The sequence below is a fragment of the Coenobita brevimanus genome, chromosome 113 (assembly GCF_032717465.1).
Source record: "Coenobita brevimanus isolate Jiangsu-jjx chromosome 113, ASM3271746v2, whole genome shotgun sequence".
In the NCBI taxonomy this organism is placed as follows: domain Eukaryota; kingdom Metazoa; phylum Arthropoda; class Malacostraca; order Decapoda; family Coenobitidae; genus Coenobita; species Coenobita brevimanus.
The window spans coordinates 15,162,517-15,182,622 of NC_137066.1; the positions used below are offsets into that span (position 1 = coordinate 15,162,517).

The window sequence follows — 20,106 nt, forward strand, 5'->3', positions numbered from 1 at the left end:
TGAATAAGGGCAAACTTCCAGCAAGAAGGAAAGGTACAAGTTGACAGGCAAAGGCAAATGAGTTTACCTAGGTAGGGTGTAAGCACAGAAGCACAGTTCTTGAGACCAACAGGAGGGACCCCCATCAGGCCCATATACCTTATTAGTACTGAGGCCAGTGATGGCAGAAAATACATCAGCTGAAGAAATTTTAATGTCAGCCATGAGGAAGTCAGAGGGGGGAAGTGATGGAGAAACAGCACAGGAATCATCTAAGGTGGAATTGGATGAGAAAGTCTGAGCAAAGAGATATGCTTTATCAGTAGAAGAAATAGCTACAAAGCCATTAGACTGGAAAAGAGGAGGAAAGGATGGTGATGTTAAGTTGTTAGAAAGGCTTTTGGCAAGATGCCAGAAGGTGTGGGAAGAATATGAGTTGGAGAGTTCAGAGCATTTAGTACAGATGAAGTTATTTTTAGCAGAGCATGATTCCGGGCAGAAACAAAAAAAGATGAGATTCAGGGGTGGGTTGGCTCTGGTACCTTTTGTATGTTTCTGTCTTACTAAGCTTCTTGGAACCTGCTGGAGCACCTGTATTGTTTGGCATTTGATCCCTTCTTTCTCCCATCAGACGACTTTATTCACCCAGGGAAGGATCCTTTATAGTGAATTTATGGCAACTCAGATGAGACATCTAGTAATCAAATGGAAGAAATCTCCTCTAACCATCTTTATCTACTGATGCCTCTCTTATTATCACTTTCCTGTTAACGTCAGACGATCTTATTTGTTTTAGGAAAGACATATCATAGCAAAATAATATATTTGTGTTATTTATCTTAGTTTGGGCTCGGGAAATATACTGGAATAGCTCTATTCTTGTCTGAACATCAAACCTTCTCTTATCTGCTTCAATTTTGACTTCATCAAAACATTATTACGAGCGAGAGTAGAGGGCAAGCATAGTGAAGCATTGTTTTCTCTAAATTCAGCTGAGCAATGGGCGGCCTGACTTGGCCTGGCTTGGCCCGGCCAGACACGACGCGGCCTGACCGCAGCGGTTTTCAGAGACTAATAACTATTCAACTATGTGAGAACAAATACAGATATTCATCAGGTAGTAGATACATTCAATAAATTTTGTTTTTGGCTATATGTTTACTCATAATCCCTTAGAATCCCAGCTTTCTAAGGTAATATACTGAGGGCTTCATATGCTCCACCATGAAATCGATTTAAAAAAGATTTCCTGTTGTAAGACATGCTTTCTTGCATGAATTCTAGTAATTAAATATCGGATATTAAGCTCTTATTTTTACATGAACCTTTTTTTCTATGTTTAGGGGGTAAAGTCATCAACTCTGTGTGTGAGTAAGAGAAAACGTGAGAAAGTAAATATTTTGGCTAAATTTTTCTTTTGTTACTGTTCAACTGCCTCACCAGAAATGGTGAAAGTCTACATCAAGATGAAATTATGATGACTGGCGTATGGACAAACGCTTGCTCGCTCGTCACACGCTCACAAAGTGCACTTTACTGGCATCATTTCTTGGAAGGACTTTTCGTATCAAGAGATAAAAAGAGTTCATTGTTTGCCTATTCATTCATTCTCTCTCTTTCTCTCTCTCTCTCTGCATATATGTATGTGTATATATATATATATATATATATATATATATATATATATATATATATATATATATATATATATATATATATATATATATAGCCAGACGCTTCAACCCCGTGGCCACAAACAAATTGCCACCATGTCGCCTTGTCCCCTTCCATTTCACTGCCCTCCCCCAAGCTCTCACTCCCCTCTCTCATATATTTCTCCACTTCATCCCTCCATCTCATTCTTGGCCTCCTCCTCCTTCCTGCTCCTCCATCTCGTGCACATACACTCTCCTCGTTAGTCTCTCACTCTCCATTCTCTCCACATGGCCACCCACCTGAAAGTATTTCTCCTAATGCGTTGTATCACATCCACATCCACACCACAACCCTTCTTCAAGTCCTCATTTGTTAGTCTGTCTCTCCATGTACTCCTCATGGTCCTCTCAGTAACTCATTCCCTCTGCTTTCACTCCTGACTTGTGTCCTTCTACAAGGCCAAGCTTCACTTCCATATTTTAGAGTTGATATCACAATGCTATCATGCAGTAACTATTTAATTCCATGCTCACCTCCCTATTTCTTATCGCTGCTTTCAAAGAAACAGTACCTTTTCTTCTTTGATGTACCGTTTCAAGCATTTCATCCTCCACACTTGCATCCTTACTCATAACACTACCCAAGTACTTAAATGTGCCCACATTTTCCATTTCTTCATCATCGAGCCTCACTGTACATTCAGTGACTTCATTTCTCGCGAAGACCGTAACTATATTCACCTTTAGGTTCCGTTTCTTACACGCTCTTTCAAACTCATTCACCAAGTCTTGCAGTTCCCCTTCGTCTTTCTTTAACAATACAGTACCATCTGCAAACGACAGTACAGGAAGTTTCCAAGCACTGCCCCCTCTCATTAGGGCCGCTCCATCATCCACTGTCCTACCTTATATCTCATTTATAACCCCATCCATATACAGACTGAACAGCCATGGAAACGTAACACATCCCTGTTTCAATCAAACATTTAGATGAAAAAACTCACTCAGGTAACTATCCACACGCACTGCGCCTTAGCATCCTCATACACACTCTTCACGGCATGCAACATTTTCCCATTAGCTCCACATATTCTTAATATTTTCCACATTCCTTGTCTATTTACTCTGTCATATGCTTTCTCATACTCCATGAAGGCTACACAGACCTACAGCTTCTTTCCCTTTTCTAGAAACTTTTCCATTAAAGACGTAAGGATGAATATGTGCCCTACGCAACCTCTTCCCTTCCTAAAATCTCCCATTTCTTCTCCAACATATTCTGTTATTTCCCATACTCTATCAGTAAGTATCCATCCTTATAGTTTTCCTATTACACTAAGAAGACAAATGCCTTAATGATTACCACACACTTCTTTTTTCTCTTTTGCTTTGTAGAGGGGACTAATTATAACCTAATCCACGGAGACTACTTTCCTCCCAGGGCAATCTGGCCATCTTCTATATCCATTCTACTACTGCTCCATTATTTCACCACACACTTCATTAATTCCTGGGGGCTATATATATATATATATATATATATATATATATATATATATATATATATATATATATATATGTATGTATGTATGTCACACCTCGATTGTGTAATCACTCATTTCACGAAAGGGGCAGTCAGATTGTCCATTACGTGAAACAAGCAGTCATTTGCTCATTTCACGAAATGGACAATCAAACTGCCCTTTTCGTGAAACGTGTAGTCATTTGCCTGCATCATGAACTGAGCAATTTCTGTTGCCCCGTTCTTGAAATGGACAATATTTTTCTAGCCAGTTTCGTGAAATGGCCTTCCCTTTCTATGTTTTTATTTTTATAGTGTATTGTATTTGTCTACTTTCAATACAAACGCTCAGATATAACGAACAATTTCATTTCTATATTACTAATACATCAATTTAAAAGAAAAGATGACTTTACCAACAGGAATCACTTTATTATCACAACTAAAATCATCATAATATGGAAAGCATTTCTCGTTTATAACATTTAGTCAACATTTTTGCATGATCTGTGGCTGTGACAGGCACTTTTACAACGAAGTTCGTTTTGTAGGCAGCTGCTACGCTTGGTTAAGCAAGTACTCTTGCACGGGCACCTGCGATATCCTTGCGCACCACAAACTCTTTGCAGTTTGACGATCTCTTGAATGCTTAATTTATTAGATGAAACTTCAGAGGATTTGAGACCCCCATAGTTAACTGATTCGAGCTGTTTCCTTGACAATTTACCATTGATTATTCCAACCTTAGTTTCGACCGTGAAGCCACCATTGTCCTTAGCCAGAACTACTCTGATTACGTTAGGGAGGTCATCCTTACTGTTGTCAAATCGTGAGACAGGAACTGCTACATTTTGGCCTACATCCACAACTGGCAACGATTTTGTACTCCACATAAGCATTTTTTTCTGCCTGAAGCGTTATCTGGATATGAGCCTTCTGCCGTGCAACAACTGCAGGAGGTGCAGTATCATTTCCTTCTGACAACTCACATTCAGGCTTTGCGTTCGTGTCTGTAACTTCCTAAACTGCAACCAAACCCGTCATCGCAGGTTCTCTTGGTGTCATTGGCATTGCTGGTGAGGAGTGAGAATAATTTCTTTCTGACAACTCACATTCAGGATCTGCATGTATCATCACAACTACTACATCTTCATCAGTGCCACTTTCAATACAAACCAGAAATTCTTGCGGCAACTTTGATTTCAGGCCACAGCGGGGATCAGTTCCAGTCAACGCTTTGTACGAAGTCATTTTAATTGTTTCATGGTAGGTAGAATTCATTGCCAGTTGAACAATCCCGATGCCATAGCTCAATTTTTGTCAGTTATTGTCACACATTCCTGCTGTGAGTTTCACCTTCACCTCTGTATTGGCACATCAGCACAGCCCTGACTTTGTGGGTGTCGGGGTTGTCCATTCACCAACACGAGGTCAGGCCATAATAATGAAAGCTCTTTAATAACTGCTGCAGTGAATTCGCGTCTGTTGTCAGACTGCAGTACGTGACGTGTTCCAAAATCTAGAAATATTTTCAATAACTTGTCAGCAACATCACTTACCCTTTTGCATGATAGTGGCTGAATGAAATGAAATTTTGTCAGGTAATCTACATAATGCATGATGTCGCAGATCTTACCATCTTTAATGGTCTGCATATCCACTAAATCGACTTGGCAACGTTCATTTAGATCTTTTGCAGAGAGTGACCGGACAACAGCACTTGAAGCAGTTTCTTTGTGCTGATGTTTTTCGGTGCAGTGTTCACAGCATTTGATAAATTCTGCAATCAGGGCATGAGATATATTTGCATACTTCTCTGCTTCCTTGCAGTATGTCTTCTTTCTCCAGCAAGGCCACTTGCAACATGATGCTGATCAATCACATTCAAAGCAATTTCTTTAGATGCCATATACTTGCCATTTTTCTTTGCAACTTTATCGAGTCCTCCAAAGTGTACCACTTTGTAATTTTGTAGAATATAGTAATCTTCTTTGTGGTAGGTGGGGGCGCTCACCATCCACTCACTCGATGTAGTGCTGCTCTCGGGTGTCTTCCTTTTCCTCTCTTCCATCCTTCTTTCCTTCCATCCTCTTCTGTCTTTCTTTCCTTCCATCCTCTTCTGTCTTTCTTTCCTTCATTCTTTCCTTGTCCTGCTGCCGACGGGTGACTTTACACTCCCTCTTCAGTCTTTCTTTCCTTCATTCTTTCCTTTTCCTTCTGCCTCTGGGTGACGCAACACTGAGTGACAAGCCAAATGGTTGCCTGTACACCAGGGAACCATTTACTATGCTGGGTGGTAACCATATAACCAAATTTTGGCACCTGGTGGTTTAGTGGGTAATTTTTGCGCTTCAGTCGGATTGAGCCGGTGAAGGTTTATATCCGAGAGGTGGTTGGGGTTGATTGCTCATGTAATGCCACTCAGGGATGAGTGAGGCTGGTCACTCTCATCTTAAATGTCGAGACCAACAGCCTAGCCCAGGGCACCTACGCTCCTCATGGGGCAATGTAGGATTGGATGATGGATGGATAGATAGTAATCTTCTCTTCTGTAACCTCTTTCTAGTTTTACCTGCCCTGAGAATCGAAATTGTCTTCTAGAATTCAACAGACTACAAGCTTGAAAACTTGGATATGTAGTTCATGGCAATGTTTCAGTCACTATTCTGCTCTGCTCGATCTAGGAAAAGGAGAAGACACAGAAAGTAGCTATAATACTAGCTCAGTAGTGGCTTTGTAAGCAGCTGTAATAGTAACTGTAATAGGATTAAGTAGCTGTAATACTTTAAATTCAGTCACTGGTTAAATCAAATACTATAATTTTCACCGGAGACAAGGTCACAGGTTCACAGGACAACACTGTAAATATAAAGCACAACGATAGGTATAAAACTTAACAAACCTCAACACCTGCTGCCAAGGGGATAAACTCTGACGGGTACAGATCGTAGTGCCAGAGTTGCCAGGTCGGAAAATATTGCCCAGTTCAAGAACTGGGCGACAAATTGCACAATTCATGATGTGGGCTAATGACTGTACGTTTCACGAAATGGGCAGTTTGATTGTCCATGTCGTGAAATGAGAAAATGAGTGCCCGTTTCACGTAATGGGCAATCTGACTGCCCATTTCGTGTAATGAACAATTACACAAATGGGGTGCAACATATATATATATATATATATATATATATATATATATATATATATATATATATATATATATATATATATATATATATATATATATGTACGTTACGTTTTTTTGCGAAACTGGTGATTTGGCACAGTTCGCGATCAGTTTGCAAATAAACCAAAATCGTGGTGAGTTTGCAGAATTACCGTAAATGTCAGGTTACTTTGCAAAACAAAAACACGAAAAATGGATATTTTCCAAAATCATCAGTAACCTTGTCTGTCAATTTGCAAAATAACAAAATATCAAGTTGCCAGTTATATTAATGGTTACAGTTGTATTTGTTTCCTATTATATTGTATTAGAGTAAGCATTAAAGCAGTTAACATTTTCATATATTATAGTAATTAAAGTAGTTAACATTCATGTACAAGAAATTACAAAAGTTTTTAATATGAAAGTAAAGTACCCTTTTTAGAATGGCTACAGTTTACTTGTTTTTACAAGCTGAACCGCACTTGCATCGGCTGTTGCATGCATTCTTATTCTTATTACAATGGCAACGGTTGTTGTGGGAAAACATGGAGCAGTTACACTTCATAAAACCTTGTCCATGCCCCATGGGGTCTGCATTTGCTGCTTCACGAAGGCTGATCTCCCTTTCCTGGGACATATCGTCAATAGATAGGAACTGCTGCTCACAAAGAGTGAACTGATTTCTTGTTTAAAACTGCTTCAAAATGTCGTGCTTCATTCCAAGTTTGTATGTCCACCTGAAGTACAACTGCTTTCACATTAGTGAACGCTGCACGTCCACAATCAACAAGAGGGATCGGAACCATGACACTGCCGCTGACTTCAGCTTTCTTGAAACGCATAGCAAAAACCACATTCATTTTCTGAGCTTGATTGTTACTTTCTTCTAGCTCCCTTTCGTTCAATTTGAATCCCCTGCTTTTGGTCACAGAGGTAGCAGAGATCATCATCCACACAGCATGGGCCCCCACAGTCCTTGCACATGGAGGTTGAACTGTCTTGAGTGTAGTGTTCTGCTTTGTTAGCTTCTAATGCTTCAGCAAGCTGTTTCTCCATCTCTAAACCTTCCTCGACGTCCTCCGGTAGATTAGTCGCAGCAATGCCAAGATGAAGTTTCTGGCCAAGCATCGCTTCATAGGGTGTTCTACCAATTCCAGAGTGAAACCGTGTGTTCTTTTGCCACTGGACGAAGCACAGTCCCTCCGACCATTTCGTTGTGTTATTATCTTTTAGCCAGCAGGCAAGTATTGCTTCGATATCTTTGTTAACCCTCTCCACAGAGCCCTGCGACTGAGAATGACGTGGCTTGCCGTGGACTAATTTGCACCCTGGCCACAGGACGAGGACTTCTGTAATCAACTAAAAAAATTAGAGCATTAGAATCGCGATAGGATGATGATATTTATCAGTTATGATGATGGTTTCCCCAGTCCCTTAACCCAACACAGTTGAACACACCGTGTTGGAAAACTCCCGACCATTGTCAGATTGTAAGATATGAGGAGCTCCTTTGTCACAGAATATGTCTACCAGGTGGTAGACGACCTCCTCAGCAGTCTTCGTTTTCAGAGGTCGGAAACACACACACACACACACACACACACACACACACACACACACACACACACACACACACACACACACACACACACACACACACACACACACACACACACACACAATCGAACCACAGTTATTGTCAACTGGTGACTTGTTTACCTCATTTACCTTCATATTAAAGCTTTCTGTAATTTTTTGTAAAGTAATGTTAACTACTTTAATTACTATAATTTATAATAATGTTAATTACTTTGATACTTACTGTATTAAATTTATAATTAGAAACAAATAAAACTGTAACCATTAATATAACTGGCAACTTGATATTTTGTTATTTTGCAAATTGATAGGCTAGATTATCGATGATTTTGCAAAATACCCGTTTTTCGTGTTTTGTTTTTGGCAAAGGTACCAGACATTTAAGGTAAATCTGCAAACTCACAAGGATTTTTGCAAACTGACCGGGAACTTGCAAAATCACCGATTTCGCAAAAAAAACGTAACACACACACACACACACACAAACATTATATATATATATATATATATATATATATATATATATATATATATATATATATATATATATATACAATATATATATATATATATATATATATATATATATATATATATATATATATATATATATATAGATTCTGTGCTTACACCCTGCCTAGGCAAACTCTTTCGCCTTTGTCTGTCAACTTGTACCTTTCCTTCTTGCTGGAAGTTTGCTCTCATTCAGCCAGTCCCAAAGAAGGGTGACCACTCCCAACCCTCCAACTATCGTCCAATTGCTTTAACGTCCTGTATTTCAAAAGTTTTCGAGTCAATTCTTAATAGAAAAATTTTAAGGCATCTTTCCTATCACAACCTTCTTTCCGATCGTCAGTATGGGTTCCGTCAGGGACGCTCCACTGGCGATCTTCTCACCTACCTTTCAGACTCCTGGTCATCCTCCTTTCGGGACTTTGGCGAAAGCTTTGCCATTGCACTTGACATCTCAAAGGCTTTCGATCGAGTCTGGCATAAATCTTTAATTTCCAAACTGCCCTCCTACGGTTTCTATCCTTCTATCTGTGCCTTCATCGCTAGCTTCCTTTCTGGTCGTTCTATAGCCGCTGTTGTAGACGGCCATCGTTCTTCTCCTAGATCTATCAACAGTGGTGTTCATCAGGGCTCTGTCCTATCACCAACTCTCTTCCTTTTATTCATCAATGATCTTCTAAGCTGTACATCTAACCCTATCCACTCATACGCTGATGACTCCACCCTGCACCTTTCCATTCGGTTCCCGCAACGCCCATCTCAACAGTTACTTCAAGAAACAAGGGATGAGGCACACCTAATGTCTGACTTGGCTCGTATTGCTGACTGGGGTAAAAATAATATGGTTGTCTTTAATGCATCTAAGACTCAGTTCTTACACCTATCAACCCGACAAAATCTTCCACAGGTATACCCATTAATGTTTAATAATATTCAGCTTAATCCTGCATCATCCTTGAACATGCTTGGGGTTTCATTTACTCGGGACTTATCTTGGAAAGACCATATTACATCTCTTGTAAAATCTGCTTCCAAGAGATTGGGTGTGCTAAGCCGACTCCGCTCTTTCTTTACCCCTGCACAATTGTTGACTCTATACAGAGGTTTTATCCGCCCCTGTGTGGAGTACAACTCTCATGTGTGGGGAGGCTCCTCACATACAGCTCTTCTCAATAGGGTGGAGTCAAAGGCTTTTCGTCTCATTAACTCTCCTCCTCTTACTGACTCCCTTCAACCTCTGTCTCTTCGCCGCACTGTTGCATCTTTATCTCTTTTCTATCACTACTTTAATGGTCACTGCTCCTCTGAACTGTCTGCTTGCATTCCTCCACCTCTACGATGGGCGCGTAGCACCAGTCTGGCAGCAACCTCTCATCCCTTTTCTGTCCAACTCTCTAATGCAAGAGTTAACCGTTACTCCCAGTCTTTGTTTTATGCAACAGGTCAGCTCTGGAACTGTCTCCCTCTATCTGTATTTCCTGCTGCCTATGATCTCCAGTCTTTCAAACGCAGTGTGTCCAGGCATGTCAAAATGATCGGATCTTGAATTTGGCTCTCTATTGTATTTTGTTTTTCTCTTGGAGGGAACTGTTACTGCGGGCCATGGCCTTTGGTTCCTTCTTCCTCGCATAAAAAAAATATATATATATATATATATATATATATATATATATATATATATATATATATATATATATATATATATATATATATATATATATATATATATATATATATATATATATATATATATATATATATATATATATATATATATATATATATATATATATATATATATATATGGAGCCTCTGTGGTACAGTGGTAGAGTGTGCGTTTCTACCGCTGGTGGACGAGGGTTCGCCTCCCGCCAGAGTTGTAGAAACTTTGGGCATAGTTCACCGAGCCACTTGCTACTTTGGCGGACATAAGGGGTGCTGTGGTTACACCAATGTCGCATACTAGTATGGTTGCACCTAATTGGCTTAAGGCGGGCCAATTACACTTGGTTCACAGACTACACACATCCAAAGCCACTACAACACTACAATTACACATACAAGCACTTCTCACCCTACATACAGTCTCTACCAGACAGCCTAAGCCACTGGGTAGAGATACTTTGGCTGTATCGTCCCTGCTTCGGTAGGGATAACCCTGTCTTGCAGTGGACCTCAACGGCTGATGATGATGATGATATATATATATATATATATATATATATATATATATATATATATATAGTCAGTCTTTGGTATTTCAGTCCCATTTAGTTTTCTAATGGAATGTTTTTATGTAAATGTCAGGAATTTCTCGCTCCTTTTTGGCATTTTCATTAATTTCTTATTGGTAGCTACATCTTAGGAAAGTAAATTCGTACAAGTGTACGTCTCTTAAAACAACAAATATGAGCACTTTAGGATGTTATGAAGAATTTCTTACAGTGTGTCTACATTCTTTGGAATATTTAACAGGTTGGAAACTCATCATATAAGTAATAAAAATATTATCCTCCCTACCAACACAGCCAGGAACAAATCCCGATTCAAACACAATGAAGACACTATTCAGTCAATAATCATAGGAAGCAATACCTATGGTCAGGCTGTCTTTCTGCTGCCAAAGTTGTGGCCATCAGTTAAAACTAATTTGCCAATTGCTGGACTGAGTATTCAGCATGACTACTAAAACAAGGCACTACCTAGTCAAGACTTATGTATATGAACAGTCTGTTGGGAACTAGTGGAGTGTTTCTGCCATCTGAAATTCCAACTCAACATGATGTTCTAAGATATGTTTGTTTTATAAAGAGAACAAAGCAGTGAAGATGTGAGAAACTACATAGTATCCAGTCTAGGAAAAAAAAAAATGTTCAGCAGTGACTGAAAAATAGAAAAGAGCACAATTAATTGTTTCTGCCTGGTATTGATTCACGAGTCTCCATCCTGAATAAAAGTCAAGAGAGCTGGGAGCAAGCCAGAAACACACCTTGGCAGAGGAAAACTACAGTTGCCCTCATGGCTGCAAAAAGGAAGCTTACATAAACTGTGTCATAAGGAAAAAAAAATTCTTTGAAAGGAGTTCCTTTTATCAAAGGACAAACACACACACAAAAAAAGGACTCCATTGAACCTCATCAGATACGGCTTCTAGAGCTTCATGAACATTACAGACAAGTCAAAAAGCAACGGTGACAGCAACAAGAGAAGGAAAGAATCTCTGAAGGTAATCAGAAAGCTGATATGAAGGAGGAACACTCTTGATATCTGAAACACTGGAGCTCTCTGGAGATGAAGACGACGACATTGTGCCTCTTGAAGATATCCCAGATGAGCCTCTGATTGAAATCCAAAGCACATCCAAATTTGAAAAAAAGAAAGGAAAAAAAAGAAAATAGATTACAGCAACTTAGAAGTATCTAATGTTGCCATGTCAAGTATCAGGTATGACATTGGTCTTCGTCCTGCAGTTGCCGTTGCTATATCTGCATTGGTGGATGCAGGATTTATCAATAATGAGAGTAAGAGGCTTGTGGTTGACCAAGATAAAGAGGCCACAGGAAAAACTTTTGAAAACGCTAAACCAGAAGTTGTGATCCTTGTAAGGAAGGAATAATTGGCTACTGGTGGCCACCAAGACACAGCACAGGTAATGCCGAAGGCAGGGGAATGAGACAGTTTCCACAAATAGTCAAAGAGGGGCATTACAGTGGGCAGAGAACCTGGCGGACAGTGTCTTTTCTGTTTTAAACCTGAGTAGGACTCAAAGACAAGGAAAAATGCTGCGATCATCGCAGACAGTCTCGTAGCCTTCAAGCTGCTGGTAGACCTATGGCAAGAGACTCTCAAAATGAAGATATCCCTACCAGTGGTATAACAAGTTGAATGTGGTCTAAGTTTGCAGCTTAGGTCATCTGGTTTCCAGAAATGAGATGTACTTTGCAATATCACTGCATAACCTTTTCTATTTACAATAAACTTACCTAACATAGTCACACCATGCATACACATTCTTTTGCATATTGTCACACCTACATATGACTTGGGCATATATGATGCATCGTTTTATATGTATCGAAACATGAGGAATCAGAATTGGACTATCAATATATTGTTGAATTTACTGAAAAATTATTGCTATTTTTTGTACAGACGTATTGAAGGAATCATGATAATAAAAATTTAAATGACGATCACGAGAAAACGGTCAGAATCATTAAAAAAGTAATTTCAGTCAGTCTTTTAGATCATTTCAACAGCTTTCAAATGACCCCTAAATGAATATCCTAGATAAATTTAAAGGGGCATTAATTTAATTTTTGCATGAAGCTGTTTTTGTCTGATACTGCAGCTGGTGAGGCTAAAAAATGTGAGATACCACCACTGACAGTAAAGGTATTTAAGAAGAAATTACGATTCAATCACAGTACAATGTGGTTTTACACCACACTGCTGTGAGACAGTGTCATCAGATGTTTTAAATGATGATAATGAGGAAATAATTATAGTCGTCATCCTCAGCCACATCCTCTTGAAATATAATGACACTACTTAGATATCACAATCGCATATCTCTATACAGTTTAGGCCTGCTAAGATGGAAGGACATTTTCTTCTATCAGTGCATTTTTCATCCTGACAGAATAGGCTGTTCAAGCCACGTAGTTCCTTTGGGGCAGTCTCCTTCGGACTTGTTACACACTGCAAGTCTTTAACACATTAAGTTGACCCAACCATAAGCAGTGGGATCCATTGTCTTCGGCTTTGAAATGTGGCTAGTGCACCAGATTATAGTCTGTAATTTGGCTCTTAGAGCATGTTGCATAAAGGCACCATCAGTAGGTTGGAGGAATGACACTGGGTTGTCAGTCGAGTTATCATTCTAAAGCACAGCTCATCGAGGGTATCACATGACTTGACTTTAGTACTCTTCTCAAACATCAAGAGAAGGAACTTTGCGGATGTCTCTAACCCAGCCTCCTTATTTTCACAGTGAAACTCAGTCAGTCCCATCAGAGTATGTTGGTGTTTTTAGACTGTGGTATAGGCAGTATGTTTCCCGAGTTTGAAGAGACCACCGGGGTCATTTGAAAGTTGTTGAAATGCTCTAAAGGATTTATTGAAATTATTTTTTTTTTTAATACCTGTGACCGTTTTCTCTTGATCATTATTAAAACGTTGATTATCATGGTTTTTGTAATACTTTTGTACAAAAAGAATAGTTATTATGTTGTTTTAAGTGCATTCTACAATTAATTGATAGCATATATTGATTCCTCATGTTTTGAGACATATAAAACAATGCATTATTTATGCTCAAGTCATATGTGGGTGTGACAATATGCAAAATAAAGCATGCTTAGAGTCACTATTTTTAGGTAAGATTACGGTTAGAAAAAAAGTTAAAAAGAAAAAAGTTATGCAACAATATTGCAAAGTACAACTCCATTTCTGGAAACTAGAAGACTTAAACTTCAATTTGAAACAACATTCAATTTGCTATACCTCTGGCAGTGGTGTCTTCATTTTTAAAGCACTTTTCAGCTGTCTGATGCAGGTCTGCGATGGTGATGACAGATGTCAGCACTGGCTGGAAGGTTGGCACTACGCACTGGACAGAGGGGAAGCTAGGTTGCTAAGGTCATGTGGCTTCTTTGTGTCCTCCATACAAGTGAGTTATCCTTACATCACTTGATAACAGCAGAGAATGTCAAAACACTGTCAAACAATAAGTGGACTGCTACAGTAGGGAAGATGATTGACACTGGCACAGAACTAGAAGTCAGTCCTTCATTTACAAAGTTACATATGGAAAAACTCTTGCCCATCTAAGCAATGAAATATTCATGGAGCTTTCTACTGATCAAGTTTATGGTTACAAGATCACATTACACAAACAATCAAAATAGGCTATCTGCCAGCAGACCTGGTTCTTCTTGAGATTGGCCCAGTAAGTCATTCAAGGTGATTGATAACAGCAATCAAACTATGCTGTATGTGGATATCAATGTATGGCCTTGACGAATACATCTGAATAATCTGAGAATGATATTAGTGTCCATTGTGGGTGTTTACTATCCTTGCTGGTTCAACATTAAACACTGTTGGATTCAGGGCATTCACCATATTCTGTTTCAACTGCAGCAGCTAAAGAATCGGAGAAAGGCTGTGGTGGATATATCATGCCTATCATACTCGTACATTGTAAGGGGAGGCTGTAGGATCTCCAAAAGATTACTGACTTGAGAGGAGAGGAGGCGAAAATGAAACGCTCAACTTGCGGATACTTCTCTCCATGCAAGGAAGGTTCCTTCCAGTAACACATAAGCGTCCTTGCTCTTAGACCTGACTGGTTGAATTGATGGTATCTCCAAATCGTCTTCAACCTGTGGCCCTTCAACAACTGAAGTGAAAAATTCTTTGGTGGGATAGTGCAAGTGCCCCAGTGGCCATGCCATGCTCAAGCCATAGAACTATGTGTCATGCAAGTCACCGAAGATGCAGGCTAAGTACAGTGTTTAGTTATGAGAAGCTAAAAAGGCTTCATTAGAGGTCAAGCAGGAGGCAGGCAGTTGATGTCCATTAATGAATCAAAGCAGGACTTAGTGAAACTGGCACAATGAACCAATAGAATGAGTCATTTAAGTTTGAAAGTTTGGTCATAGTGTTCTCCCATCATTAAAAAATGTTTGTAATGAAACAAAGAAACTTTGCAATTACAATACCTTTCAGTTACAGTAGTTTCTTATTAAATGCAAACCAAAATTTGCACAACTATGTTTTCACTCGAGGAGTATGACCTTTATTCCTTTTTTGCAAATGTTATAGTCATTATTAATCAAATCAAAAGTTTTCTCATGTCAGAATTTTTAATGGTCTTCAGCTTACTAGAGAAAATCAAATATTTTTAGTACCCATCATCAGGAAAAATATTACAAAAATAATTTTCACCCCCCAAATCAACACATTTAATCCAATATTATCTTTGGCTGCCATCAACATCTTCTTTTGAAGAAACAAACAAAGCAACATCACTGGAATTAAACTTTTGGGAATAAGATTATAACAACTCTAGTGATTAAAAACAAAGATGATGTGCATGCACATAAAAGATGACTGAAAAACTGACCTTAAAATTTTGTGGTACGGATGAAATTTAACCTGCCACGTTCCAGTGCCGTTTTAAAACAGCCTAATAAAAATCCTCGGTCAGTGCTAGTGCCTTTTAAAATGGTTTAAAATTAAATCATTCACTGTGACCACAGTTTTCAAGATTCTTGGGTAAAAATTGGCAGGCATGTATGTTAACTGTTCCTCTATCATGCCCCAGGCAGTCAAAGCCATACACCCACTCACTCTCCCCCTCATCACTCTGCCTCACTCTGCCTGTGTGCCTTGCCCAGTGCTGTACATAATGAAGGCATGTTGTAAATATTTTCACGTAAGTGAAGGGACTATACATAGTGAAATTAGTTGTAAATATTTTCTTGTAAGTGCAAGAACTGTACATAGTGATGTCAAGCTGAAAACATCTCTTGTAGGCTAAGTGGCAGGATTGTTCATAGTGAAGTCAGGTTGTACCTATCTTCAAGTAAGTGTAAGACAATGCATTCACTTTGCGACAGACACGAAAATTGTGACAGGTGTTGAAGTAATAAGTAATCAGAAAAGCGTACTGAACATTGCTATACCTTCCCAACATAAATACCTGAGTCTACCTTACATAGAAAATGGCTTTCTCTATTCTATGTGGCAAGAGTAAGAGAACGAGAATACCTGTATACGAGTATGCAGGACTCAGTAAAACCCATTTCTGAGCTTTGGTGGGTATTTTAATGGTGAAATTCGTTGTTTTCACATCAAAATCTATCATTTTTGCCAATAATAAAAAGGTCAAAATATGGCCGGCACAGGGGTGACCAATAGGGCTAAAAATTCCTGGCACGCGGTGGGTTAATATTGCAGGAGACCAACTCTGAGCATACTCGTAGACTTCACAGCCAGTTCCCAAGGCCCAGAAGTCCTCCCACATACCATACACCTCCACTTGCCACCACACTGGTGCTAACTCCTACCGTCCATACTGAATATATGTTAGGGCTGTCTTATTCAGCTTTGGTGTATTGGTACTAGCAAAAGTAATTTTACAACAAATCGGATGGTCTTTTGATAGATCAGTAAAGTCTGCTTTATTGAAATAGAAATCCTTAAACTGTTCCCTGCCCCATCCAGTGTTCAAACCTGGAGATAGGACTGCAGGCCACCTTTCCACCGATCTGGCTACTGCATTGCCTAATTTAATATCACTGTCTGAAACACAAAGAAGAAAAAAGAGGTCTTTCATGTGGGAGCTATTGTTATTATTATTTTTTGTATGTTTAACTTTATTTTTTTAAGTTTGTAGAGAAAGGAAGGCAAGTTTAATAAAAACACCTAGGTAGTCAGTTCATGCACCAAATTCCTTCAAACACTTTATGAAAGTCTTTATGACAAAAGAGTTGCTTCTATGCCTAAGGAAGTAATCTTTCATTGTTTCTACGATGCTTTGCACAATATGGTTGATAAGAAAATGGTTCCTTACATACCAAGGGAAGATTTCAACACCAGTGACTTCAGATACTTAAAATTATATAAACGGCTCCATGCACCATGGTATATATCTTTTACCAATATGGGCTTTTCATTGTGGTACACGTAGCCTAGTCCGTCAATTCCATTTCATCAGTTCTGGGTGGGAGTCGGTGATGCTGCAGTAGCATAGGCAGCACACAACTCAAAGACCTCAGTTCGGTTGTCGGGCTGGTCAGTCTCTTAAAGAAAATTTCTCTCTCGTGTATGCTCAGCAAGCGTTATGAGTGAGGACGTGGATGTGAATTAGAATATTGTGCATCATAGCTTTGGAGAAGGTTGCACCCTGCACAAAACTGAATGTATGTTTCAATGACATTTCGTGCAGTCGATAGGCTTTTATTCTAATGCTTTTCCTTCTTGTCATTGTTGCAGATCTGACCAGGTATCCGGATTACTGCCTATGTCGGTTGCGTGATCGACTTCACTGCAAGAACGCCAACCTCACCTCAGTACCTCAAGATATAGACCAGCGAGTTACTGCTTTGTAAGTCACACAATGCATTAATTAGTATGATTGCACGAATGGTCTTGTTTTGTGTGTGTTCTTACCTAATAATATCTTTATACGAATAAGTCAAGCTCGTACTGTCCCGTGTGTTAAACCATGTTTATCACACATATCCTGAAATTTATGAATAGTTTTGGCACACACTATTTCATTCAGTAGTGCATTCCACAGATCAATTACCCAATTTGGGAAACTGAATTTCCTCACGTCTTTGTCACCTCTCTTTTAATGCAATTTTTTTATAGTGTCCTCTTGCTGATGCCTCCTCATAGGTTATATACTCATTGACGTCCATTTTCTCTTCCCCTGAGATGCATTTATATAGTGTAATAATGTCTCCTCTTTTCCTTGTGATGTTGGTAGGTTCATTTTATCTAGTCTTTCTTCATAAACTTAGATCTTTTAAGTTTGGCACCCATCTTGTAGCAGCTCTTTGTACTTTTTCAACATTATCTAAGTTTTTTGAGATGAGGATTCCAGACCACTGATGCATATTCCAGGGTTGGTCTGATGAATGATGTTATTCTCTTTCTCAGCATGTCTTCATTTATATATGTGAATGCTATTCTCATATTAGCAAGCAGTGTGTGCATGTTTCGTACTTTCTCATTTATGTGGTCAGCCAGAGAGAGTCTGTTTCTAATAATCACTCCTAGGTCCTTCTCCTTTTCCATTTTTTTCACTTTTACCAGACTTAATTACATGGCATTTGTCCACGTTGAATTCCATTTGCCATCTATTGCTTCATTCATGAAGCTTATTTAATTCTTCTTGTAACTCTCTGTAAGTGTCTGTGTTTGTAATTCTTTGTATTTTTGCAACATCAGTAAACATATTTAGATAGCTTCCATTTACAATGTTCCAGTCAATATCATTTATGTATACTAAAAACATAAATATTGCCAGCACTGAGCCCTGAGGAACTCCACTACGTCACTTCCCTCCATGCTTAGTAATTACCCCATAGTTAAAGTTACCAGATTTACTAGAGCTAAAAGCGGGCCATTGTCACGTGTAGAGAGAGAGAGAGAGAGAGAGAGAAATAGATAGATAGATAGATATTGATAGATACAGCACTGCATCCCACCCTGAGGCTGCTAATCAAACACTAACGTCTGAGATTAACTCCGAACATACCGTATGGTACGGTGAATGTCCGACCAAAGTTGTCAGTGAGTATAACAGATTCTTTATTAACATTTCGGTATTTTATTTGGTTTGGATTATGCATAATTTTACTAATTCATCATAGTTTCATAAAAGAAGGTCATCTTATATCTAATATCTAATGTAATGTTCTAAAAGCGGGACACGTAAGATAATTTGCTAAAAAAGCGGGACATTTTAGTCACAATTAAATAAGCGGGACACACGCTAAAAAAAAGCGAGACTGTCCCGCCTCAAAGCGGAACTCTGGTCACCTTACCCTTAGTACTGTTCTCATTTCCTTTTTTTTTTTTTTTTTTTTTTTTAAATAGAAAATCCTGCATCCATAAGAACAGATTACCTTCAATTCCTCCTTGATGGTTCTGTTTTCACATAAGTCTTTGGTGTGGTAGTCTGTCAAATGCTTTTTTAAAATCTAATTAGATCCTGGCCACCCATCCCTCTCATTTCTGTAGTGTTTCTGCATCTTTATCATAGCAGCTTAATAAATTTATAACACACGATTTTCCCTTTCTAAAACCGAACATTCTTTCTGTTATCATATTATATGTTTCCAGATGGTTTCCCCATATTTTTCTTACTATCTCTTCTAGTACCCTGCTTACAACACTGGTCAGGGATACTGGTCTATAGTTGACTGGATTCTGCCTATTTCCTTTCTTGAATAAGGGAACAATGTTTGCTTTCTTCCAAATATCTGGTAGTTTACCTCGTGTTAAGGATTCCTTGAATATTAAATATAATGGTCTGCATAACTCTTCTGCTTGTTCATCATCACCCATCCTGAAATTTCGTCAGGACCATTTGCTTCTCCTTTGTCTAATTAACTCAACTCTTCCTGTACCTCTTGTTCTGATAATTGTATATCTGTTAATATTGTGAACATGCATGTTCCTAATCATCTCTGTCAAAATTATTTTCTTATGTAAAAACTCATTGGAAATTTTTGTTAACTTCCCAAAAATGGTTTTCTTGGATATAGGTTATCTCCTCATCCATGATGGACTGTATTTTATCTTTAACTTTGATTTTGCTTCAGATCTAGCCTTAAGAAAGCTTCGGTTGATCTCTGGTTTTATTTATGTCTTCCTCAAACTCCCTTTGACTTGCTCTCCTTAACCTTGTATAATCATTTTTTGCAATTTTATGGTTGTTGTATGTCCTCTCACCATTGTGTCTTCTGTATTTATTCCACAGCAAGTTCACTTTTGATTTTTTACATTCTGTGTTAAACCACTTCTTTATTCTTTTATCTGTTTCTTTGTGCTGAGGGATATATAATTTTGGACTCCTGTTTCATATAATTCACAGAATTTTCTATATATAACATTTAAATCTTTTCCTCAAAGCTCCATTTCCCAAT

General features: G+C 38.6%; 1 protein-coding gene across 1 annotated transcript in view; it reads left to right on the top strand.

The window, feature by feature from the left end:
- The window catches only part of LOC145418266 (uncharacterized), a 481,506-nt gene that overhangs the window by 243,634 nt on the left and 217,766 nt on the right, over positions 1–20,106 (top strand). The window contains exon 5 of the mRNA XM_080286710.1: positions 17,441–17,552. Coding sequence (XP_080142836.1) covers positions 17,441–17,552 — 112 coding nt within the window. The remainder of the gene's footprint in view (positions 1–17,440; positions 17,553–20,106) is intronic.